Source organism: Amblyomma americanum, chromosome 3, assembly GCF_052857255.1.
Source record: "Amblyomma americanum isolate KBUSLIRL-KWMA chromosome 3, ASM5285725v1, whole genome shotgun sequence".
Lineage (NCBI taxonomy): Eukaryota > Metazoa > Arthropoda > Arachnida > Ixodida > Ixodidae > Amblyomma > Amblyomma americanum.
Genome location: NC_135499.1, coordinates 33,156,216 through 33,182,136, shown reverse-complemented (window position 1 = coordinate 33,182,136; position 25,921 = coordinate 33,156,216). Strand labels below are relative to the sequence as shown.

Genomic DNA, 25,921 nt, shown 5'->3' with positions numbered 1-25,921 from the left:
TGGCTCAGAAAAAGTACGGAACAGTTACAGTATTTACTCACATTATGAACGCAATGCATTCTTTTATTCTTTTTGCGCACAGCGCCGCAGTGGCTCAGTGGTTATGGCGCTCGGCTGCTGACCCAAAAGACGCGGGTTCGATCCCGGCCGCAACGGTCGAATTTCGGGATTCCATATAGACCAAACCAAACCTTTGCGCACAGTGCGCTGTTGATGACAGTGTATGCTAGCTGGTGTCCTTCAGTGACCACTGGAATGACTACGATATACTATGAAGCGCCATCTGTCGAATGTCAAGACTACGATAGCTTCCCCTGCAGGACGCACACACATTATAAATGTTTTGCGAAGGATCCAAGAACCAACAGAAACCGCAACTGGTCGCAAAAGGTTACTGTAGAGAAATATTCGATCTGCTACCAAGGGCAGTTGGTCTTCGTGCTGAATGCTGCAGGTTAGGCTACAGTGACCTCTAGTTGTGCTTTCTTCGCACATCATCATGGGCTGCTACGCAAGTTATATGTGCTGGTTTTTGACAATTGGGGGGGGGGAGCAATTTCGCCTATATGTCTGGGCAAAATGGCAGTATTTTGCATAGAACCTGCAAAAAGGTTTATGAGAACCTGTGTAGAACCTGCAAAAACCTGCATGAGAGCCACGAAAGATGGCAAAAATCAAAGCCCAAGCCTATTCGCACATCTCTCAAGTGGAGTGAAAGCTACGTGTATGTTTGGCTAGCAAGCACACGCATGTAGGCAGCACACTAGACGAAACCATCACCTCATGCTCATAGCTTTGGAGCTGCCACAGTGGCTCAGTGGTTATGGTCCTCAGCTACTGACACGAAAGACACGGGTTCAATCACGGCCTTCGATGGATGCAAAATGCTAGAGGCCCATGTACCGTACAATATCAATGCACATTAAAAAAATTAAAAGTTGGTTTTTTGGGAAAGGAAATGGCGCAGTACCTGTCTGGGGACATCTGAAGGGTGCCTGCCATAAGGGAAGGGATATAAAGGAGGGACTGAGAGAAGAAAGGAAGAGGTGCCGTAGTGGAGGGCTCAGGAGTAATTTCAACCACCTGAGGATCTTTAATGTGCACTCACATCACACAGCACACGGGCGCATTTGCATTTCACCTCCATGGAGGCGCGCCCGCCGCAGTTGGGTTCGAACCCGGGTACTCCGGATCAGTAGCCGAGCGCCCTAATGACTGAGCCACCGCTGTAGGTATTAGACCCAGGTGGTTGAAATTACCTGGAGGCCTCCACTATAGCATCCCTGATAGTCTGAGTCGCTTTGGGACATTAAACCCGATAAACCACAAACCAATCATAGCTTTGACTCAGCTGTGTGGCAGTGCGTTTCTTTGAGCTGAATTTTCATTTCATTTGTTCTGCTGTTTTTGTTTGTTTTTGCAGCTCTATTGCATTTGGCCATGCATAATCCCAGCAGAGTTTGTATTGTTAATCTGTTCCTGAAATGTTGCTTGGCCCTGCAGTGCTGTTTAAGTTATGTCAGGTTTTAGCACAGTTCATTATTTTGATCAGATATGTTTAGATAAGAGGTACTGGCTGACACGTGTCACAATACAAACAAGATGCATGACATGGACTCTTGGCAGGGCTTCACGCCTCAGCATGTTTAAGAACTGTCACCCAAACATGTTTTAAGAACTGCTTTGGAGAGCGCTCATGTAAGAGATACGTTGCAAAACTCCTTGATTACTATGGCTATAGCTGTGCTATTGAGTCTAGTGAAGAAATATTTGTGGGAAAATGTTCTGTATGGTGGTTCAAACCTCCAGGATATAACAAGATTTTTGAGCAGAGAGTGTTCAGAAGCTCTAACAGTATAGACTGGCATACTCTGTGACCAACATGTCCGCTTACTATTGTCAGTGACTGCACTTCTATTGGAAGGGTTGCGCTGCAGGTTAGTAAAGAAGTAAAACCAAAAGTGTGAATATTGTTTCAGTTGTTGAGCAGATAACAAGAGGTTTTAGAAAATGGATGAAACACATTGATAAATTGGTCCAAAATGCTTTGTAGAGCACAATTTTGTTTCTTAACCCAACGTCTCGAGATATGTACTAAATGAATACTGTCATAGACCTGAAATGCATATATAACACCTTCAGTATATTGCTGCAGTGTTTCATGCCATACTACTGTGGTTCACACAGACTAGTGGAACCTTTCTTATTTGATGAAAAGGAATACATTTAGCGCAAAACTACTAAGAAAGGATGAAGACAGAACACAAGACGAAAGAGCGCTACTCTCAACTAATTTTTATTGGCAGAAGAAACAGTCATTTTGCACTCTGATTCCTTTCTTAGTTGTTTTTCACTAAAAGCATTCCTTTTCAGCGATGAACCAACTTGCCCAACAGAGCGTTTTATTGAACTTTCTTATTTGAACAGCCGATTTGTTCAGATCGATTCTTCAGTCCTGTCAGCACCATGCATATTTCAATTGGAGAAAATTCTTGGCTGTTTGAACCCATGGTCGTATACAACAGTTAATTTCAACCGGCTTAGCAGCTGACCTGCTCTGACCAATGGCTTTCCTCTGGCTGAGCAACAATAGGCCGTGCATCAGTAACCGTGGCAACTGATCTGATCGCTTCCGTCAATGCACGGGCATAGTAGTCAAGGTAATGGGTGGGTCTGTACACATGTGCACAAATGTTTTGCCATTATCACTAAAGTCTGCTGTCAGCACATGCCGCTTAATGTCAGATGTGTGCTGCATGATGGGAAGTCGGGGCAGGTATTGCAGAGGAGATAATCTGAAGGAAAAGATCAAAATGCTGCATGGAGCCGAATGTGGCCTAGTTCCCAACGCAAAGATTTTCCAAAAAGCATAGTCCTTATCAAGCACAAAGACTGTTTTCAATACATCCAGAAAGCAGGAACTGCAACTTTTTGAGAAAAATTTGGCTGACAGTTACCATGCCTGTGTAACACCACATTCTACGCAGCACTTTTCATTGTGCAGCATGCAAGCAGGGTGCTCTTACTTTCTTGGTTTTTGCAGCAGTGTTCTGTGCGCCACTCTACACTGAGGAGTGGCAGTCTGCACAAGCACTGCTCCGATGAAGGTGGCGGAAATTTGTTATAAAGGAGTGATTGCTCATTAGCATCCACCAGAGTGCAGCCGTATTGCTTCACAGAAACTTCTCAGTTGAAGAAAAATTTGTCTTGGTTCGGGCTTCAAAGCCAGGACCACTGCCTCTCCGAGGCTCCACCTACTGAGCTAAACAGGAAGACTCCAAGAGTGACTCATAAATCCGCCCTTGGGGTCAGGGCTCCGGTCTTTGAAGTGCTGGTTTTCTCCACCATAATAGAATTTGGGCTGTAGCAGTAGATTGCTGCATTCTAAGACAAAGAGGCTACTTTCAGTGAAAACAGCAAAGCTAGAAAAGGCTAAAACATGAAATAATACATATAGGCCATTTTTGCAAGCAAGCTGCGGCAGCACTCGCCTGGATACCCACCATCCAGTTCCAATCAGTGATGGCAAAACAGAGCAATTGCTCACAGACGAAAAGAACACATACTGCAGTGTCTTTTTTTTCTCCATGTGTCCCGCTGCTTCACCATCATGTCAGACCATCAGTTCATGTTGCTTCCAGTCAACAGCCACCAAGTCCCTTCTGGTCTTGAGAGTTTGAATCCAGTGGTGGTAAAAAAGGTGTTCCACTTTTAAATCCAGTTTCCTCTGCAGCTGGTGCATGTTCTGCTGCCAAACAAACATCAGCATAGCCAGAAAGAGCCATGGAATTGACTTTTACTGAGAACAAAGATTGGATGATGTTATGTACAGCTCCCCTTAACACCTGCACAGAAGTCACGGCCGAGTGCGTTACCCACTGTGCTTCTTCTCAGATGGCCCTGGTGTGGAACTGGCTTCCAGCACGCATCACCATGCTCCAGCCAGAGGTGATCTACTCAACCAATGAGCATGGCAGCAGCCTGACCAACTTCTACTTCCACACGGACACATGGGAACCCACGTTGCTAGCAATCCTGACCACGCGCGACGAGCGCTTTGGTGCCTACTGCTCAACGCGGTGGCAGGAGCGGGCGCGGTACGCCTACTTCGGCACGGGCGAGACGTTCCTTTTTACGTTCGTGCAGCAGCCGCGGCGCTTCTCCTGGGTTGGCGTGGGCTCCACCCAGGATGTGCCCCACTCAGCCAACCTGTTCATCTCGGCCAACCAGCACATGATCCAGGTTGGAGCTGGGTACGCGTAGCTTCACACCACATCAATCAACAAGGGCCCTTGACCAGGGGTCAAGCGGATTTGGAACGAAATCTCATTTTATGATGCCACAACATGCCTGGAAGGGACGCATCTTCCAGATTTTTCTTGCTTGTGGCTGCCTTGCTTGCAGCACTTATGCTGGAAATGCGAATCTGCACATTTCCAGCAAACAGTTCGGCCTGATCAAGTGAGAGATCATTGTTGAGTACCAGAACCTTGCTTGTAGCAAGAAGCCAGGGACAGATTTAAGCGGTTGGGCAGAAGTTTTCTCTGATGAACCGTGAAAAACCCCATTTTCTCCATGAAGTAAGTCCAACAAATGCTTTGCATAAATAGGACCGCCCTCCCCGAGCGTCATCCATAGATCCACCTCTCAGCAAGTGTTGTGGAATGGTGCCTGCACTGCATTTGCACTTGTCTGGATATTGCCTGCCTTTGGGATGCACATTTGAGAGTGCAATAGTCTATGCACACTCATAATTGCATTCAGAGCAGTCACGTGGCCTAGCTAAGCCAAATCAAGCTGAGCAACATGCATTCATGCACAGATCCTTTCACTCTGTCAGCTGGTGGAATTAGCCCTAGTGCTGCAGTTGTTCGCAGTTCAGCGGTTGTGACTGCACTGTTGCGTCAAATCGCAAGTACTGTTATTAAGTGCGTGCTAATATTGCTTGCAGGAATGGAACAGGGCTGTACATAGACGAGTCCCTCGAGCATGGTCGCACCGAGCATTGCGACACCTTCGACAACAGCCCACTGGCAAGCAGCAGCGACTTTGCCATCCGCATTCTGGAGGTCATTGGCTTTGCCTGAGCTCCCTGTTCATCTACTGCTGTTGCCTCCGAAGGGGACCCCATGTTGTTCCACGTGGCCACAATATGCTTGCTCTTCGGCACCTAAATGTGTGGCCTGATTTGGGGTTGCATGCAAAGTGCTAGCTTATCAAGTTGAGAGCAGAAAGGGTGATTCTAAGTAGTATTCTCATGCTTTCCTATTTATTCCCCATGGTGTACGTACCGCCCGGCTAGAATACTGTAATGCATTCTCATTTTGTTTTAACCATAGGTTTGACTGCGCAGTCACATGTTTTGTAGGTGTGATGGTCGTTCCCAAAGGAATTGTGAACCTGTTGACAAGCCTCTGGGTCTCGTTCCAAAGTAGTCACAGTTCCAGCCACATGTGTGTGCCATGTTTTACGCTGCTTCAGTGCATGCCACAGTGCTTCAACTATAGTCACTGAGCTGTGATAGGTGAATAAAATTCTGTCATCCCGAGATGTGACTGTGACCCATGGTAACCTAGTAGTGGCGGGGCCCGCCGTTGCGTCAGCCATGTAAAGGTGAGTACACGCCAGTGTATACATTTCCAGCGTCCCCCATTGCCGGAGTCGCTTTGGGGCGTTACCCCACCAAAGGTGAGTACACGACGAAGGGTTGGCCCCGCGCCAGCAGACACGAAGGGAGATTGGGGAAATGTTTATTTACACACTACACATCGGTACGTACTACTTTCACTACAGAGCAGCGGTCACTTGTCCTTGGGCGCCGACTTCTCGATGGGCACCTCCTTGGGCTCGGCCAGCGCGCGGGGCGCCTCGATGCTCAGCGACCCGTCGGCCTGCAGCAGGGAGCGCACCGTGTCGGGGTCAACATCGTCTGGCAGCGTCACGCTGTGCGAGAACTCCCGCACGAACGTCGACTCGCTTTCCTTCGCCTCAGAGCGGGCGCGCACCGTGAGCTGGTTGCCCGACAGAGACACCTTGACGTCCTCCGGCTTGAACTGACTCACGTCCAGTTGCAGCTGAAACTTTCCCGCGGCGCCGGTCTCGACGGGCACGTCGCGCGAACGCAGCCAGCGGAACGCCGGCCCGAAGGCGCCCGAGCGGTCCAGGTCGCGGAAGGTGCGGGACATCTCGTGCTCGAAATGGCGCAGCTGCCGGTCCATCTCGCTGAAGGCGTCGTTGATCGTGACTGGGTAGCGCCTCCACAGGCTTCGGCGCGAGCACGCCACGACAGCGCGGCGGCACGGCGCCGCCCACACTCGCGTAAACATAGGGCCTACCATACTTGCGCACAGATTCAACGTCCGATCGGAGAGTCGGCCGTCGTATATATAGTCCTTGTTTTAGTCACGTGGCTGTGTGTTACGTCATTGTGACATCGCTGGTCCAGACGACCGGTGAGAGAACGAACGAGATGGTCGCATGAGCGTGTTTGTTGTTTTCGGGTTGTCCCATTGGATAGGTTCGTTCACGTGACCTGACGTCCTGTGTGCAGAGTTTGAAATGTGGTGCGTATGTTCGAGCTGTTTCCAGAATGTTCGTTCCGTGATGTGACGACGTACCTGTACCTTGTTGCTAGTTCTTGCGCTAGCCAGAGTTAATTCCAAATGTCTGGTCGTGGCCTGACCGAAGGTGACTCGTGCTCTGTGTCACTGATGCCAGCACAGTTTCTTGACCAAATAGGGCTGGTAAAGCGATGGATGTGTGCGTTAACTAAATTTCCAGGGAAGTCGCGGGTCGCGCTGTCGTACCTGGCCGTCTGGCGTTCGTACCCAGGTGATGTTTAGTTTTAAAATTGTAGGCAGACTAATATATGAGCTATAGCTATAGACGAGTGTCGTGCTGGTAACTTCATGAAACTATGATGAAACTTTCAGGACCGAAGTAACCGAAAAATGGCTCAGCGTTCCGCTAGCTTGCGTTATTGCACGCGTTGTGCGTTCGCAGTTGCTTACCAGTCGCGCGTGCCCAAAGACACTTCACAACATATAACGTTACCTTCAACGAAGAGCCGCCGCGTTAGCTCGGTGGTTATAGCGTTCGGCTGCTGACACGAAAGACATCTGGTTGAATCCCTGCCGCGGCGGTCGCATTTCGATGGGGCCGAAATTCTAGAGGCCCATGTAATTGTACTGTGCGATGTCGGTGCACGTTAAACAGCAACAGGTAGTCGAAATTTCCGGAGCCCCTGGCTACGGCGTCCCTCGCATACATGCAAACAAAACCATAACGAAGCGCGCGCGTGGTCTCTGCTCTCGCTGCATTCTGTGCGCTCGAAGCATGCAAGTTGTATGCGAAATTTGTAACTTTCGATGAGTTGCACCCTTCCATGCAGCAATACGGACAAGATGAATTTGCGTAGTTTTACATAGATCCGTGATGCACGCAATATATATCAATCGATGCGGCGAGCGCACAAGCGGAGATATGTGCTTTCAAATCTGTCGCTATAGCTTGATCAGCTGGTAATTGTTAACGAGCAGTCATATTCGCCGCAGGCAATTCTGCACCGATCGCACATCTTGCACTTCGTAGCGTGTGCGGCTCTTAACTGCAATCTTGTTTTCACGCGAAAGCACGAAGTTTCACTCACGAAGGGAGAAGATGTGTTGCCACGTGATCTGGCAGACAGCGCGCGTGATTTGAGTGGTGCGGTACGTGGTGCTCTATATGCAACTCCGGGGAATGAGGCTGCTCACAGCTTTGCTCGAGGGTTATGCATCCGAGCTGCTCTGGAAGTGCCCCTGAGTGAGAGTAAAGACCCTCTCATAACGAATAAAGAACCGAAACACCTAGACTGGATAGGAGAACATACTCACTTCCGGATAGGTCGCTCACTCCAAAGGAGTGCAGGGCCTGGAGGAGGCTTCAGGTCAACAGATTCTTTCCGCACTCTTTACTACACGATGACACTGGGGAGCCTGAGCTCTGCGGTAGCTGCCACAGAATGAATTCGCAAAATCACTTAATTTGGGAGAGTCGGGATTCTCCTGGGGCTAAATCACAAAGCATCCCAGACCTTGCCACCTGGGAAGAGCTGATCCGGAGCCACGACCCGGATCAGCAAAGACTCCTTATCCGTCAGGTGGAGACAGCTAGCTTACACAAGACTCATTTCCTCGGTCTCCGGTGCTAAGAGCCGGCCGGGAGGCACCCCCCTCCTAATTGCTGCTCCCTGACCGTGAGGCCCCATGATGACGGGAATAAAGTTCATTCATATAACTAGATACCCCTCAAATAGAGAGGTCTCCCTCATATGGGTTCCTGTTCATGAGGGCGTTCTGGGTAATGAGGCTGCAGCTCACAACCTCGCTCGAGAATTGTACAGTACATCCGAGCAGCTGGCTCTGGAAGTGCCCTTGAATGGGAATAAAGACCCTCTCGTAACGTATTAAGAAATAACCGAAACACCTAGACTGGATAGGAGAATAAGATCTCACTTCCGGATAGGTTGATCACTCACTCCAAAGGAGTGCGGGGTCTGAAGGAGGTTTCAGGTCAACAGATTCCGATGAAGACACTGGCCAGCAGCAGAATTTTAGTGGCCAAAGCTTCCATAATTGGCAAAATGCTTGTAACCAAAGTTTGTGCTTGGATGTGGTGACAAGCCAACCATGCATTGACCATTCTAATAAGGAAGACAAAGCATTGACAATCATTGGAAATGCCTTGGACCATCATATAGGTCTGTAGGCCAATCATGTTGGCCAATTAATATTTTGGCTGTTTCCTACCGCATTTTTTTTACAGTAAATGCAGCTGCTTCTAGCTCCCTGGACGATTGTGAGATTTGTTAACAGTGCAGAAGCAGTTTGGGCCACCACTTGCCAAATGTCAAATATATGCAATTCCTTCTGATGATGATGATCATGAAGATGATGGTCCCAAAAAACGCCGATATCACCACTTGCCAGGATGGTGTGAAATGCAGCAGTAAGCAGCCGATAGGATTGCTGCAAAAAACTTCAGCAAAGAAAGGTGTTATGTACCATTTGGACCAAGCAAAGGATTGAATTTTTGTAAATCTTCCGAAGACTACACATGGCGGAAGTAGAGTTACTAAATAAAGATAGTGACTCTAGGCGGAAGGATTCTTTAGCGCCCTCCATGTTTAGCGCTTTTGTATCCATGCTTGCAATCTGGTTCGTAGATAGCGCCACTATTTCTGAATTTATGTCTAAAATATACAATGGCATTCTTATGAGTAAATGTGGATTGTTCAGTGTCTGTTTTTGATTAAATAAACTTTGTTTGCTCTTATAGCGCACAAACTCTAAAATAACTCAAATGTAGCGTCACCTATATGTGAATTGAATTATGTTTGTATGGCTCGGTCTGGCTGAAGAGCTCCTTTTCGTCCATATTTTGTAGCAAGGTATGTTCGCGTTTCTTGTGGGGATTACGAATCGCTCATTTTGCTTAATCCGAAGCACATTAACCCGAAATAATGTTTCGCATGTGTTGCTAAGCCGTGGTGGTTAGAGAAAAAAATTTGCTTGTAGGCAAGTTTCGACTAATTTGCGCGGATTTGTTTGGATCGCTCCGTGGCCGCCGAGTGTGTGCCTGTGTGTGTGTGTGTGTGTGTGGGGCGCACCGCCGTTTCTTCGCTGACGTGCTGCTGTGGTGTCGCCCAGTGCAGGGATGGCCAAGGAGAAGCCAGCCGCCGAGGCTCCCAGAGCAGAAGGCAAGGAGAGCGGCAGGAAGAGGCCGTTGTGCAGGTGAGGTGCTTGCGGCGTGAACGCGAGCTTCGTGCCGAAACATTCGTTTGTGGCATCAGCCGAGGCTACGGGCACTCGTTAAACTCCTTGTTGTGATTGCTGTTGCATGTGCCAGAAGTTCTGCCGCTTCTCTGGTTGTTTGAATACGAGTCGCGCGCGGGCTGCGGAGCTTCAGACTTGAAACAGTGCATTACTGCTCCAGAAATGTCAAGTGTTGGGCTAATTTGTTACACACTACTGCTTAAGGTTCAGCGCAGACACAAGTACAGGGAGATAAGTACGCACCGTACTTTTCAACGGAACATTTAATTCGACCTTCCACTCTGACAAAGAAAGAAAACGCAAATGTGCAACTCGCAACACGGCGGCGTAGTTTTGAATACAACGCGGCGCTTATCGAGAGATCAAGCACGTGAAGCTTGACGCATCATTCGCAAGAAGCAAAAACCAAGCGATATAGGAAGTGCACGCAGGACAAGAAGCACGTTGTACTCTGGCCAAAAAGAATGCCTAATTCCTTTGGTAACCGGGATGGACCGGGATGGACCACACGTGTCGACGCTATCACCACAGGATGCACAGTATATCAACCGCCATTTCACCGCGCCCCGCTGGGGCACAGCACCACGACTGCAATGGAGCGCTCACCGATGTTGCTCTTTCAGGTCAGTTACCTTGACTGCTCCTACTGCCGCGTAAAGAGCGACAATCGTTTTCTTATTGTGGTGTTGTGCCCCAGTGAGTGGTCTGTTGCTTTCATGAACTGTGACAAGTTTGTAAAAGACCTGCTGTGTAGAATCCTATTGCTTCTGTCAGGGGATGTTGAATCGAATCCTGGCCCGGGAGCGGATGAAGTTCTAGCAACTGTCTTGCAAACTGTGCAAAGAATTGAATTAGGCCAGGATGATATCCGCAACGACCTTCGCGCTTTAAAGAATTGGCAGGCGTCCGTTGATGTCGAGTTGAGACAGCTGTCAGCTCGAATTCGGGTGCTAGAGGTGGACACTGCTGCTCTAAAAAACAGTAGTGCTTCACCAGTTCAGGCGCCCGAGGTTGCTCTCGAAATCTCGGACAAGTTAAAGTCTATCGAATCGCGCTGCGATGACGCCGAAAACCGTCTACGCCGTTCCAATCTCCTTTTCTTCGGCCTACCTGACACCTCTGACGAAACCTGGTCATCCGCTGAGACAAAAGTAATAAACTTATGCTCGGAAACCCTCGGTGTAACAGTCGAGCCGTCTCAAATAGAGCGCGCACATCGCCTCGGGAAGTACCAGGAAGGCAAATGCAGACCTGTCATTGTTAAATTTGCACTTTTCAAAGACAAACAGCTCGTTCTGGAAAAGGGGCCCAAATTCAAGAATTCAAATTATGCTGTACGAGAAGATTTTTCGTTAAAAACACGAATATCAAGGAAACACCTACTTGATTTTGCGAAGTCACAAAACGCCACGTATAAACTTAGCGTAGACAGACTGCACATCGGTGACGTCACCTTCGTATTTGATGTTGCATCTGGGAGCGTCATTCGATCTACAAGATAGCTCACAAGGGAAAAGATAGCTGGTACAATCGATCATTCAAACTCTACTTGTCGTAATCACACGCCATCACGATTACACTTATCATGCACTAATATGCGTAGTTTGCTACCCAATCGTGTTGAACTGTGTTCATACCTGGATAACAGTGAGTGTGACATTTTAGCATTAACTGAAACGTGGCTTAATCCTGATATTTCTGACACTGAGGTACTGCCCGATACCAACGAGTACATAATCTTCCGCAAAGATAGAGAAAACAAAAGAGGAGGAGGTGTCCTAATAGCCGTCAAGAAGCGTATAGCATCTCATCTTGTTAATTTACCCAGTCCCCTTGAGATTATATGGATCTGCATTACGTCATCATTCGTTAATTCAATAATAGGTGCATGTTACAGACCACCAGATAGCTCCGCTGCTTTCATATCTCACTTGCGCGATAACCTCAGTGCCATAAAGACCAAGTTTCCTAAAGCTAATATATTTCTGATGGGGGACTTCAATTTCCCGGACATTGACTGGTCTAACCTCACCTCTGACTCTCGCTGTTCTAAAGACTTCATCGACTTAACTTTAGATTTTTCTTTAACTCAGTTAGTAAACCAACCTACACGCGGAACGAATATTCTTGACCTTGTTTTGACTTCATGCCCCGACAATTCAAGCATCGTCTCTACTAGTGAGGGATTCAGTGACCATCTGATTCTTAATTTTGCAGTTAGCATTCCATCACATACGCGGCATCTAACGTCTAAGCTCATCTTCAACTATAAAAAAGCTGATTGCAAAGCTCTTAACGTTGGTCTGCAAGAATTTTGCTCCTCGTACCTTTCCACTTTCTCTTGTACTGTCAATGAAAACTGGACCTTATTTAAAGAAAAGTTGCTGTCATTAATGGTTGCTCACGTACCACAAACTTCATTTCGGGTCAACATTTCTAAGCCATGGTATCATAGGTCACTTCGCACAATTAAGAATAAAAAGAAGCGCTTATTTAAAGCAATGAAAAAATCTGGATCTCCCTCTCTGAAACTGCAACAGAAAGACTGCGAAAAACAATACTGCCGTGCCGTTCGTAAAGCGAGACATAAATTTTATTCTCATGATCTTCAATCCCTTATGCGCAACAACCCTAAAAAATTCTGGCGTACAATATCCCCAACTAACACTCATACCCAAATCGCTCTACAGGACAATACCGGAAATTTCATTACTGACGAAGAAAGTGCGACTATCTTTAACAATTATTTTACTTCAGTGTTCACCCATGAAGATCTTTCTAACATTCCTGCCACCGCCGAAGTCGACTACAGATATATGACCCCCATCGAATTAACTGTTGAAGGCATCGCGTCACTTATCAAAAACCTTAAAATGTCCACTAGCTCTGGTGTTGACGGAATCAACGCCAAAATTCTTAAACTCACTATAAACTCGAGCAGCTTAATCTTGTATCACATTTTTCAGCAGTCTTTATCTACAGGTGAACTTCCGTTTGATTGGAAAATAGGCAAAGTCATCCCCGTGTTCAAATCCGGAGACAGAAGTAACATCAGTAACTACCGACCTATATCTTTAACCAGTATTGCATGTAAGCTCCTAGAACATATCATTGCTTCAAATGTTGCGCAGCACCTTGAACAAAACCGCTTTTTTTACCCTCATCAGCACGGTTTTAGAAAAGGACTGTCATGCGATACTCAACTCATGGAATTTACGCACTAAGTTCTGACTAACATGAATGATAACCAACAGACTGATTGCATTTTCATCGACTTTTCTAAGGCTTTTGATCGGGTAGCACATTGTCGTTTAATTGCCAAATTCTCTGCTTTAAATATCGACTCATTAACGCTATCATGGATCAGAAATTTCCTCTCATTTCGCAAACAATTTACCAGTATAAATAATTGTTCATCCTCTCTCTCTGAAGTATCGTCCGGTGTTCCCCAGGGCAGTGTCCTGGGCCCGTTACTATTTTTAATATATATTAACGATCTGCCAACCGACATTACCTCTAACATCCGTTTGTTTGCTGACGACTGTATTATTTACCGCAGAATTTCTAATCAAACCGATCATATCGCTTTACAGAAAGATCTAGACCATATAACAAACTGGTGTTCCATGTGGCTAATGCCGGTCAACACTGATAAGTGTAAATTAATGACTTTCAGCCGTAAACTTTCAAACTCTTCTTTCACCTACTCGCTCAGCAGTAATCATGTGACAACAGCGTCCTCATATAAATATCTCGACATTCACCTAAATCGAAACCTTTCCTGGTCGACACACATTAATAAAATTACAGCTAAGGCTTCACGAACCCTTGGATACTTAAAGCGTAATCTTCATGGTGCACCATCTGACACTCGAAAACTAGCCTACCAGACGTTTGTCCGCCCACAACTAGAATTTGCATCACCCATCTGGTCACCTCACCAAGCGTATCTAACACGTAATCTCGAATCTATACAGAACCGTGCTGCACGTTTCATCGCTCGTGATTATAACCGGCATTCCAGCGTCACTAAGATCAAGTTATCGCTATCACTTGAGTCTTTAGAATCACGTCGTACCGTAGCCCTTCTTTGCTTATTTCATAAAATGATTTTCAGTCTTCACAGTCACACATTACCTTTGTCACGGCCATGCCGCACATCTCATCGCCTCCATAATCATAGCAGCTTTACGCGTATTTTTGGTCATACAAAAGCATTCAACATGTCTGCTCTCCCACGTGCCATAAACTATTGGAACAGCCTTCCTGACGATGCTACTAATACCAGAAATCCTGCTACATTTCGTGATAAAATAACCGCAATCTTCGCCTAGTTGTCTCAGTTCTGTGTATTCTTGCGAAAAATGTTTTATTGCTGCTTAGTGTGAACTAACTTGTGCACTTTTTAGCCTCTCTGTCAAATCATGTTCCATTTCCATGTTGCCACATTTTGAAACACGTAATTATTGTGTGTTGTATTACTTTATTTGTATTCTTCTGAGTGCCTCTTGCTAACTATTGTATAAAGTTTTTCTTCTGTCCTTTTGTGTTTTTTTTTTGCGCTGTTCTCTAACTTCTATGTACTGCCCCACTCACACAATGCTCCAATGTAAAGGAGCCTGTGAGTAACTTGAATAAAAAAATTCAACGAACAAACATTAATTACTAACCGCCGCCGTACTAATGCACATATCGGGACTACTGTTTTCAAAATTTTCCCAACTTTCCTTCCTACAAATAGCCTTTGTACTATGGAAGAGAGGGGTGCATTCCTTAAGTGTGCTGGTAGGATTGAGCCATACCTGTCCATGAGGGACAAGGCATGTGATTTGAGCTTGTCACTAAAGGGATGGTAAACACAAAGTTCGTCTCCGTGATTTCTGGCCAGAATGATAGCTGTGACATTGAGAGTGACCGAAGCAACTGTTTGAAACAAATGAGTGGAAAGTAGTTCTCAAACTGCTGCCACCTGTGAAAGCCCCGACAACACGGGATGTTACATTACCTGTTGCAAATCTGTCACTAGCACAGGCTGCACGAAAGTGGACGCACTTTTGCTTCATTGTACAGTCGATTTCGTTTGGCTGCCTAATGTCTGCACTTCAAGGTTCTCTGCCTGCATCTTGTGGTTGTGTGCTTTGGGTGACTACTTGCTTAATTCAGTCAGAATTATTCAGAAATCCCCACCGTCTACAGTGACTGCAAACCAAAACATTTTGCAGAGGGGGTACCGGTAGCACCACATTGCGCCCGCAAGAGGAAAGAGCATTCGTGTTCTGGGGCCGAATCCACAAGACTTCACTTTGGAACTGGCTAGCTGACATCATGCTGCGAACCGTGACTAAGCGAACCATCTCATGTATATGCCCTCTGGCCAGGAGCGAGCTGTCAGTCACATTTATATCTTGCTTCCATGTGTGATACTACACCTGAAGCACTGTTTAATGTTTGAGCCGCCGCACTTGCATGCAAGATCCACCATGAAGCGTTGCATCTGCAGCGCAGAGCTTTGGCTGACTTTGTGTGGGCAAGATTTGTGGGCAGCGCGAGATGAGAGACCATCCATTCTTTACTAACTTGGAGTGCGCCGAATCATACGGCATGATGGCCTTTGTCAGTTGCACTTTGTGCTGCCAGGAGACATGACTGCTGAGGTTAAAATACAGGTGAATGTTGGAAAGTTAGGTGGACGGATGAGATTACGAAGTTGGTGGGGATACGGTGGTCGCAGCTGGCAAAGGACAGGGTTAATTGAAGAGACATGGGAGAGGCCTTTGCCCTCAGGCTGATGAGGATGAATGTCTAAACACTGTATAGGCCCATTTTGCGGGAGCACATGATTGACACTAAGATGCTTCGAGCATCTTTTAAAAAAACATTTAAAATAGGCTCAACAGAACATTCCAAGTGGCCACCTTGAGACTCAAGACTCTTGAGGTGATGGGAATACCCACATTGGACTTGAGAAACTGATTGGGTAAAAAAAATTGGCAAACCTGGAACAGCACAAGCACAATGCATTACATTATTTGTATTTATTTTAGACAAAATGTGAAGGGATTCAGGTAACCATTGTAGTTTATTAATTAAAATTTCTTTATGAATGACCGGTTTTATGCCAGTGTGTCATTCATAGTATTGTTGGGGCTTGAAAGGGTCTAGCTGCTTACCTGAAAATTTTGTGCGCATCAGTTTGTTAGTTGTAGTCTGTCTTGGTATTTAGACCCCGGTTTCGCACGCCGGCAACAAAGGCAGGCACTGCCCGAACCGAATGCCATGATCTGACAGCTTGCTCGGTGTACTGGTGGCGTGCGTGAGGATGGAGCCGATAATGATGGCGATGTTGCTGCTACACACATGGCTATGGATTCCTTTCTGATGTGTGAAATGTTGGGCTGAAACTCCTCTTGAAAGAGAAAAAGTATGTGGTATCCTGCTCGATGCCATTGCTAACCTTGATGTTTGCACAGAGGCAAGATAGTTATGCATTGACCAGCCTTTATGCTGGTCAAAGTGGCGAGCGGTGTCTGAATGCGTGGAGTCCATTTTGGTTGATGTGCAGGTTGTACTGCAAGGCTGTGTTTGTCGGCTACCGACGAGGCCTGCGGAATCAGCACGAGCATACTTCCTTGCTCAAGATTGAAGGTGTGGACGCACGCCGGGACACGGGCTTCTACCTTGGAAAGCGTGCTGTCTTTGTCTACACGGCCAAGAAGTGAGTCTGCTGCACTTCATCCCTGAGCCCTTGCTTGCTACAGCTTTGCATGGAGCGTTTTCTTTTTTTTTTCCCCACAGCTTGGCATGCTTGGCACAAGCTGGCATGCTCGAAAAGCATGCGCCAGCTGCGAGCCCACCACATTTAAACTGAAGAGCAGACAGACATCTTGCAATCCGGCCATCCCAGCAAATCTCTTAGCCTCATTACTTCGCCTTGTTCTCTGCTGCTTTCAGCTGCTTGTTTCTTTCCAGGGGCCCGTTTTCAGCGTCCCTTTCATATAGGACCCTTTCGGCAACACCTGATTGGCTAAAATGCCGGAAGCGGATGCATGAACTTTCAGCATTTCAGTCAATCAGGTGTTGCTGAAAGGGGATAAAGTTGGAATACAGTCCTACACTTCATTTCACACTTAAGGCGTCTTAGGCTGAGCCGCACTGCCTCCGTGGCGGTGCGCAGGAAGTGACGTCAAATACTACCTGAGTGGCACGTCCCTTTGCACCTCAACAGAATGTGCGAAACACACAGAATGCTGTTGCTCTTCATGCCATTCTTACGAGCAGCCGACACCAACGGCCCCACAGTCGACTGTTTATACAATTAGCTAGAAGCTCTTGAGTAACAGCACATAGGACCATGCTTGCTGCATGCATTCTAAGAAACGATGGGAAATGCAGGACCCACGAACCCGCTTGCGGATACTGATTGTGGTGCTGCAGGTTTGTCAGACACCACAGTATGGCGTTATCCTTGCCGGTTTCAATGAATACGCTTAGAGCTTCAGCTAGAGTAACTTCTGAAAATATGTGCGGGCAATTCTCAATCCAATATCAGCTTCAAATTCCCACATCATCGCTTTATTGATATCATCTAAACTGTGCACACGTTGACAAAAAGTACGATGTTAAAGTGCAGGCATGCCGGATGAACAGCATCTGCCATTGGCTGCATGAGCTAAGGCAGGATTAGGAAGAGAAAAAATATTGACAAACCTTTAAATTTCTCCTAAGGGCAAGGCACATGGCTCGCTGGCCGGTGGCTGCATGATTGCAGCGCGAATAAATGCATATTTCTTTTAAATATGCAGACTTATGATGCCTCGTCGTTGCTTCCTATCGGCCACTGTATAGTGAAATTTTCTGCGTCAACAGTGCTGTCTGCCCGCGACACCTGCTAGTGCGTGCTGCACGACGGGATTGCACCGCGCTCCAGCGGCTCCACCGTTGGGCTCCATGGTGGTGTGCACGCGTGTCGTGATCATCCTATCCGAACGTACGGCACTACTCTAGTGGCATCCAGCTGAACATCGGTCACTGCACGAGTGCGTAGAAAATTCCACGAGTACCATCAGCCGAAGACACCATTAGTGTGCGACACTAGTGCGCCTGCAAAAGCATATCGCTCCGCTGCATATCACTCGTACTTCTCAAAGCCTCAGTGAGGGATCTGACAAAAACATTGACCTGTTTAAGACTGCATGCATGGCATTGCAAATCATAGACAATTATGGCAGGCAGGCGTCCAGTTATTGAGCCCTCTCTGTATAAATTTTTTTGATAGTGAACTACTTTTTGGGCATGGATGATAAATAACACAGAAGTTGGGAAGGAGATGTCAGCCGAAGCTGGACTCCTTTCACCAGTATATCTTCGGTGGCTCTGAAGTGGCCGCATGGCGGCGACACCATACGTGAAACTTCAAATAGTGTCTACAAGTTCGTCTCTCAGCAGGCTCAGCCAACAGTTTGGATCACACTTGGCACAATGCAGCACACAATGCTTCTTGGCTCGGTGTATTATTCACACCAGAAAAGACAAATGCAGAGGGTAATTACATGCTGTGAAGGCATAAGTGTGTCATCATGAGCTTTCAGTCCGGATGTAGGTTGCGCACTGGGAAACGAAACGGAAGGCATGCCTCTGAACGCTGATTTAACAAACGCTGAATCCACAAACGTCCTCTTGCGAACGTCCTCTTGGATGCCGTGCGGTGCAAAACGTGTCGCGGATGCATGAGGTTGATTACCAGCGATCAGAGCCATGGCCTCGCCTTGAAACTGATCCTGCTATGTGACAACTGTGGTGAGATTGCGGCCGAGTGGAACTCGCGGAGGGTTGACAATGAGAAAAAGTGCAATCCTTTCGAGCTCAATATTCTTGCTAGTCGAGCAATGCTGTCGACCAGTAACGCCCAGACAGCAATGAACGATATCTTTTCGGCGATGGGATTGTCGCGGCGTGGCATGCACAACAAGACGTTTCAACGGCACTTGAAAAACACACTGCAACCTGCTGCTACTCGAGCAGCCGCGGCAGCTATGGCACAGGCCGCGCAGGCAGTGGCGAAGGTATATGACGACTTGTGCTTTGGGCACAGGGGGAACATTGCCGTGTGTTACGACGGCACATGGGTGACGCGCGGGCACTCGTCACATATAGGCGTCGGTGCCGTAGTGGAACTCTTCACTGGTTATGTTCTCGATTATGTGGTGCTGTCAAACTTTTGTCTGGGCTGCGAAACTGGCCCGAAGCCGAACACTGACGGCTATGAACTCTGGAAATCGCGCCACGAGTGCCAAAAGAACACAACTGCAAGGCTGGCCAAATGGAGGTAGAGGCAGGCAAAATTCTATTTGAGAGGTCTCTACAGCGCCACAACATGCGCTACACAACGATGTTATGCGATGGGGACAGTCGCACGTTTAATGCCATTCAAGATGCTAAAATCTATGGCTACATTGAAGTAGTCAATGAGGATTGCATAAACCATGTGCACAAGCGTATGGGAGCAGCTTTGCGCAACCTCTTGCAGAAGCACAAGGGTGCAGGAAAACAGTCTCGGTGGCAGAGGAAGGCTCACAGCTGATCTAGTTGACAAGCTAGCTATATATTATGGCCGAGCGCTAAGGTCAAATGTAGGTAATGTGGATGCCATGTAGCGAGCCGTGATGGCGACATATTACTACATCACGTCTACTGATGACTGCCTCAATCACACTGTGTCCCACTGGTGAGCAGTCTTGGTGCCGCCACAACGCTGCAAAAGCAAAAGAGGAGCCCGAACTGAAGCATAAATACAGTCTACCAAGCGATGTGGCTGAAGCTCTTTTGCCCGTGTACAGTCAATTATCAGAGAAGAGCCTGCTGCGGAGGTGCATTCGGGGGAAGACCCCAGAATTCAAACGAGAGCTTCCACTCGATCATCTGGACCTTGATCCACAAAGAGCGGCATTCATCACTGTTTGCTGTGGAAGCAGACACAGCAGAAGCTGTGCTGCGCTTCAATGCCGGCTGCAAGCATACAGCAACATCAATTCTGCAAGAATGCAACGCGAACGTGCCAGCAACTGTCTCCAGGAGAGCTGAAGAAAAGGACTTGCGCCGTAACACGCGTTCTGCGCAGAAGCGGGCGGCTTCGCTTGGCTTTGCTAAAGCGGAAAAAAAGAAGCATCGCAACAGCATGCACCCTGACTATGCTCCTGGTGCATTTTGAAAGCATCATGCAAAGGCTTTGTGGTTTTCTTTCCTGATTAAATATGCTGTGAGGCTTGAGTTCTTACAATCCCCCAATATTGGTGGTGTTGCATTTTTGAAAGATTATTATCTCCGGTCCTGTTCTTGCTATTGCTACTTTTATTATTATTTTTTTGCTAGAAAGGGAACCTTGTGAGTCGCATGACACCAAGGTAAATGCAATGACCACAAGAAAAAATTTACACTGAGGAGGTTATCTGTCTTGGGTACCCAAATGGACCTTTACTTTCAAAAGTTTCCTATTGCATAACTTAGGCTGAAATTGGCATAAGCCATTAATTTTTCCTTTAGTTAAATTTCCACTAGTTTCTGATCATGTTGGCATATCAATCATTGACATAATTTATATGTACATACTGTGAGATGTTTTTTCTCGTTTTCTCAAAACTGCAATTTTGAGGGTTCTGCAATTTTGGAGGAGCGATATCTCTTAAACTATTTGTTCTATAGCTCTCATTCCTGTTCTGTTAGAAAGAAAAACTCTTGGACAGTGCATTAAGACTGAAATATGTTCAGTTATTACACGGCAACATTTACAATATTAATTATCAATCTTGGGTGCCAACTTGGGCTTTTTGCCACAAAAGTTTGACTAGGTGTAACTTTGGTTGAAATTGGTCTAGCACATTAATTCTTGTCTTGTTGCACTCTGTGTTCCTTCTAGATCACTCTGGCAGGTCTATTCTCATCATGCCATAGAGTGTTTAGTAATTAGCTCACCTCCAAACGAACAACATGAATTAGGTGAAATTTTGAAAAATATTTCATCTACAAGAAAACTAATCAGATATTTGAAATCAGCACGCAAGAAAATACAAATGGTGCATGTTTCAACCAGATCCACCCATAAATAAGAAAAAATGTTCTAAGAGGGGTGTCCCCCCTTAATGTACAGACATGTGCGCATAAAGATGTGATGCGGTGCGTGACTGCTTGAGATGGTTTTGCCGATGGCTCACACTGCACTTGCAAACTTTGGTTGTAGGTGCAAGGCGGCTTTTTGCTCTTTCATTTGCTTCTCTGACGAAGGCGTAACTGAAGCGTTCATTTCAATGGGAAGCAAGCATGTTGACGGAAATCGGTAAAATCGTTAAACGTTTTATGAACAAGCGATGGCCAGTTCCAAAGCGCTTTTTCCGAAGCTTCTTTGCGGAGCACATCAGTCCTAGCAACATCGAGCAAACAGCGCGCAACGATCCGCTGTTGCTCGGTGTACCAGTGGGCGGCATGTCGTTGCAAGAAGTCTGCCGCCGGCTGGGGTTCACTCTAGTCTTGCTTTTGTGTCACAGGTGACCATTATGATAACATTTTGTTTTATTTATTTTTCCCCTGTCTGGTGCACCCGGGCACTGGCCTACTACAGGCACTGCGTGTGACACTCGTTTATTTCCACCGTGCGTCGCAAAACGGTTTTGATAAATTGGAGGGACTGCATTTCTAGCATCAGTTTCGAGATGCATGTGACCACTACTGAACGCACAGTGATGACATGGGCGTACCCCGCCGAGTCCACGCCGAAATACCTCCAGGCAGCGTGGTCGCAGTACAGGTCCTCGCAGGACGAAAGCGGGGACGCTTCTAAAACTTGCGCAGGGCAGAGAAATTGTACATTGGATTGGCATGCTGGACCTAATCTTTTGAGGAAGGAATAGAAATCATGATTAAAATGGAACCGCCCTCTCCAAGAATTACCTATAAATATCCCCCTGTCGACTTGATCATGTTTGCTTGCGAAAACAGCCTGTGGGGCAATACTTGCATTTCATTTTTACCTTATCTGGCTCATGTAAGAGCCCTGTTTTCAGGGAAAGCAGCTGCTTTTTCACCAAATTGCGGTACCCTGTTGATGCGGGGCAGCCTCGGTTTGCCCGCACTCTCCTTTAAATTGAGCTGTACATATTCTGTTGATTTCGAAGGCTTTTTAAATGTTCACGCTGCTTTAGGAAACATGGATACTAGAATTTTCCTATAAATTTATTTGCTGTAGTTTAAAATGACTAATCCAAAACCTGATCTTGTATCGCCACTTGATGCTTGACGAACATGTTGAAAGCGAGAGTCATTCAAGGACCACAATGTTTGAAATGGGCATTGTTGAATCGTCTTGTACAAGCAAGGAAACGAGGGCAGGCCTACCCTGAGGTACCCCGCCTATCACAACCTTGCTACAGTAAGGCCTGCCTGGGCTTCTGCCATGGCTACCGGTCACATGGTATGCCGTGACCTGCTTGGCCTACACTTGGCAGTGGAATAATTTGTCATTTATATAGGTGATGGCACCATAGTGATATGCTAGAGGCCATTCAGTAGTGTTTGAACCAGTGGTCACTGGCATTGGTAACTGATATGTTCGCCATGTTCTGCAGTTATGTGATCACCCCAGTTCTGTGTGCGAAGCGCCACCACATTTAAGAATGCCATCAGAAAACGTGCTGCTGAAAATTCCTGAGGTGGGCAAAAATCTCGCTTAAAGTAGACGTGCCACTTCTCGACACATGCGCTTTGCATTCACTGCTGGACAAAGGTCTGCAGTGGATTTAGTTCGAGTGCTTCCACACAGTCATTGTGAGAAAAAAATAGTGCCATTTTTTTCATGGTGCCTTTGAGGACTCCGTGAATAGCAGAGTTGATGTTTGAGCAAGCGAGTCCCAGTTCACGGTAAACTGAAACTGCACAAGCAGATGGTAGACAGAGAAGAAAGATGCAAGACGAGCGAGCTTAGGGTCTCCACTCTTTTTCTGCTGTAAAATTTGAACAAAAATGGTAGATGCAAAAAGCTGTAAACTACAAGAAAAATTAACAGGGTCAGCCATCAAAAGTGCACTACAAGCGCAGTTTTTTTTTCCAGTTTTTCATAGCAATATAACTTGTATCTTATCTGTCCATTATCTGTTTTCACTTCACCATGACCCTATGAGTTCGCCCTATGAGCATGGTCGCAAACATACTGGCTGATAGCATGTGCTTGAGCATCTATATGCTACAATACTTGCGCCATCTCTGAAAGCGATGTTATTTTTCTTTAACCGCATACGGAAGACAGGGAAGCTGCCAGAAGATGGAAAATGGCAGTAATAATGTTCCGAAGATGAGAAAGTACCGCTGACAGGCTGCTCATGTTAAACCTTTGAAAGATCTGTTAACACTGGCCTTAATCACTTCTTTGAAATCACTGAGGGTTTGGTTCCTAGAAATGCTTACCAATTGGCCGAAGCAGTGGAAGCGGATATGCCGCTCAGTTGCACTACAAATCATCATTGATCTAGGTATAAAGACAGGTGGCCATCGCTGCTGGAACACCCTTGATTCGGTTGTCCTATTATTTTCTCTACGGCCTCTTGACACTACTAATGTGGCCATAGTGTGTCTCATATTTTTACTACTGGCTAGGATAGGATGCAAAATACGTGCCTAACCAATCTAAATAACTGTTGAATGACGTATTAAGGCGCAAGATATGAAAGCTTCTTTTCTTGTGCTTGCAGAATTCAATACGCATTTGCATTGTCCTTGGCAGGGAAGAAACTCGGTGACACATCCAGTTCGTCGATGGCATTGGCAGATAGTGGGGTTCTTTGTTTACAAATGCTTCCCCCTCCCTCCCCACCAGCTCTTTGTGGGGAAATCGCCTTATTCTCATAGCATTCTTCCTCAGCATTTAAGCAGCCAGATAGACTTCTGTCAAATGTTTTCTTTTGCTCTGCATTCCGTGCCCGCTCGTATGTAAGCACATCATCGTACAGTATTGTGCACTCGTTTGTTTGCGGTGAAATTGCACAGAGCTTGCATATTGCGGTAATTTTTGTCTTGTGGTAAGTTTGAAGACATATTTAACTGGTTCGTTCGAGCATGAGGCAGACTTATAATCGTCTGTGCCGAGATCAAGGAACCAAAAACTGCTAACGCTGGGTTGTCACTGAAAGACAGCGGCACTATCTGTTGCCTGCAGAGGGAAGTGCCACAACAGGAAAGGTGCCGATGTGAGTGTTGCCAGGTGGGGAGTCCTTCAATGGCACCATCGCTGCCCTTTGGCGGCAACCCGGCTTTGGTGGATGGTTAGTCAGTTATGATTTGCATCATGTGCAGCTGAACGTGGTAAGTAGCGTTGTCAAAGTTTCCCCAATATGCAAGCTTTGTGCATAGTTTCACCACAAACTAGCCAGTAGTTGAGGCAGGAAATTTTGCGAAGTCTCTATGATAAAGATGTACAACAGTGTAGCTCTCAGATGCTTTCTCCTCTTCATGTCACGCTGTCGCTGGAGCAGGCCGCTCCTAAGAGCACTGTTTTTTTCTTTATGTTTTGCCCCCTTGCATCAAAAAGCACTGCAAAATGCAAAATAGAAAAGGCACAATGGTGGATGACTGCCGCTACAATCCAACTCGTGCGTATACCCTGTATCGGCCCACAGGTATGTTTGCACTGTGCATTTGGTCACTGAACATACTGTACAACCAGAGTTTGTTAAAATTTTGAACATAGTAGCCACAAAGTCGTATTATCCGGTAACATATAACCAGAATAAAAATAGTGCAACTTTACGGGACCTTTTGTGCCCATGATTTTGATGTATTAAACTGGAAAATCGTATAAACGTGACACATATTATATTAACAAGGTTTTTTGTATTTTTTTTTCTGAATGTGTTGTGTGTTTAGCTGGAAAAAGCACTGTACAGCGCTAGTCTGGTGAAAAGTCCGCAGATGGCATGGATGCAGATCTGATTCTACCACTGTTGCAACCTCTGTCAAGTGCACAAAGTGGCCTTCAGGGACCTCTTTCCTAATTAATAAAATCCAGTCTATGTGTCTCCTTGCTACCATAATCTCTCTGCCTCAGTGTGGTGCCCGTTGGAGAGGCCAGAGTGACTCGAGGGCAACCCAACTGTTGTCTGCATTCATTTTGCGCTTTGAAGTTGGACCTGAAAAGTGGCGTTTTCTCTCGGTGTGCAGCAAGACGCGAGTGCCCGGCCGCAAGAAGCAGTACTCGAAGGTGCGGGCCATCTGGGGCAAGGTGACCCGGGCACACGGCAACAGTGGCATCGTGCGTGCAAAGTTCCGGCGTAACCTGCCCGCTGCCGCCATGGGGCGGCGCGTGCGCATCATGCTCTACCCGTCGCGTATCTAAGCGCAAATAAAAAAAAATGTTGACCTCATTTTGCTATCTTTGCTGCGCACACATGCACGGCAGAGTAGGCAAGTTCCTTTGGGGATTAGGAACTGGCGCGCAAGTGACATTAAATAGCTTGGTGTGCCGCACCGAGGGCATGCCACCAACTGCAGGAAATGTCTTCGATACCGGTACCCCAAAATTGTATTTCCGACACAGATACTCGATGTACCGCTGAAATCGGCTATTTAATTTTTTCCTCTTCTGTTATAACACCCACTAATTAGTATGCAGTTGTAAGGTAACGCGTATGCTAAGGGTCGCCTTCGTTCGCTAAGAAGCGACGCAGTTTTGTGGCCTCGATTGGTCGCTTGCTCGCCTCTCGATTCCTCGCAGCTTTTGAATTTTTTCATGTCACAATGATGTCATCTGGGATTCTTCTGTAATTTTGGGACCACCGCCGCTGGGCAAAAATACAAATCGGTTTTTTGAGGGAAGGGAATGACGCTTGAAACTCGGTGGACACCCGAACCACTCTGCAAGGAAAGTGTAAAGGAGGGAGAGAAAGAAAGGTGCTGTAGTGGAGGTCTCTGGAATAATTTCAACCACCTGGGGATCTTTAAAGTACACTGACATTGCACAGCACACGGGTGGGTGCCTTTTGCGTTTTGGCTCCATCGAACCCAGGTGCTCTGGCACAGTAGCCGAGCGCCTTAGCCGCTGAGCCACCGTGGCAGGTGCTGCTGTGTAA

General features: G+C 46.7%; 3 protein-coding genes and 1 long non-coding RNA gene across 9 annotated transcripts in view; 3 read left to right on the top strand and 1 right to left on the bottom strand.

The window, feature by feature from the left end:
• Nucleotides 1-5,548, top strand: part of LOC144124511 (GTPase-activating protein skywalker-like) — a 162,573-nt gene extending 157,025 nt beyond the window's left edge. For 4 of the 5 annotated variants that reach the window (XM_077657229.1, XM_077657228.1, XM_077657227.1 and 1 more), the window contains 2 exons: nucleotides 3,895-4,253; nucleotides 4,952-5,548. In XM_077657229.1, the coding sequence (XP_077513355.1) occupies nucleotides 3,895-4,253; nucleotides 4,952-5,087 (495 nt within the window). In that variant the 3' untranslated portion in view covers nucleotides 5,088-5,548. The remainder of the gene's footprint in view (nucleotides 1-3,894; nucleotides 4,254-4,951) is intronic. The other variant, XM_077657230.1, reaches the window with a different exon arrangement.
• Nucleotides 5,549-5,734: 186 nt separating this feature from the next.
• Nucleotides 5,735-6,383, bottom strand: LOC144124515 (heat shock protein hsp-16.2-like). The gene has a single exon (XM_077657237.1). The coding sequence runs from the start codon at nucleotides 6,336-6,338 to the stop codon at nucleotides 5,802-5,804; it is 537 nt and encodes a 178-aa protein (XP_077513363.1). The 5' UTR covers nucleotides 6,339-6,383; the 3' UTR covers nucleotides 5,735-5,801.
• Nucleotides 6,384-9,275: 2,892 nt separating this feature from the next.
• Nucleotides 9,276-25,216, top strand: RpL35A (ribosomal protein L35A). 2 transcript variants are annotated; one of them, XM_077657224.1, is made up of 4 exons: nucleotides 9,276-9,430; nucleotides 9,690-9,773; nucleotides 16,378-16,530; nucleotides 25,014-25,216. In XM_077657224.1, exons 2-4 carry the CDS (start codon nucleotides 9,697-9,699, stop codon nucleotides 25,186-25,188), a joined length of 405 nt encoding a protein of 134 aa, XP_077513350.1. In that variant the 5' UTR covers nucleotides 9,276-9,430; nucleotides 9,690-9,696; the 3' UTR covers nucleotides 25,189-25,216. The 2 variants fall into 2 exon arrangements, with proteins under 2 accessions (XP_077513350.1, XP_077513351.1); XM_077657225.1 differs by having other exon boundaries at nucleotides 9,350-9,430; nucleotides 9,695-9,773.
• LOC144124510 (uncharacterized) lies at nucleotides 16,538-24,870 on the top strand. The gene is made up of 2 exons (XR_013313214.1): nucleotides 16,538-24,472; nucleotides 24,720-24,870. It is a non-coding gene; the product is annotated as an uncharacterized LOC144124510 (long non-coding RNA).
• Nucleotides 25,217-25,921: the final 705 nt, after the last annotated feature.

Excerpts from the sequence above, each read along its gene's own strand:
- LOC144124515 (XM_077657237.1), bottom strand. The coding sequence starts at position 6,338 with ATGGTAGGCCCTATGTTTACGCGAGTGTGGGCGGCGCCGTGCCGCCGC.
- RpL35A (XM_077657224.1), top strand. The coding sequence starts at position 9,697 with ATGGCCAAGGAGAAGCCAGCCGCCGAGGCTCCCAGAGCAGAAGGCAAG. Across the intron at positions 9,774-16,377 it reads AGGAAGAGGCCGTTGTGCAG|GTTGTACTGCAAGGCTGTGT; the intron begins GTGAGGTGCTTG and ends GTTGATGTGCAG. Across the intron at positions 16,531-25,013 it reads TTTGTCTACACGGCCAAGAA|CAAGACGCGAGTGCCCGGCC; the intron begins GTGAGTCTGCTG and ends CTCGGTGTGCAG.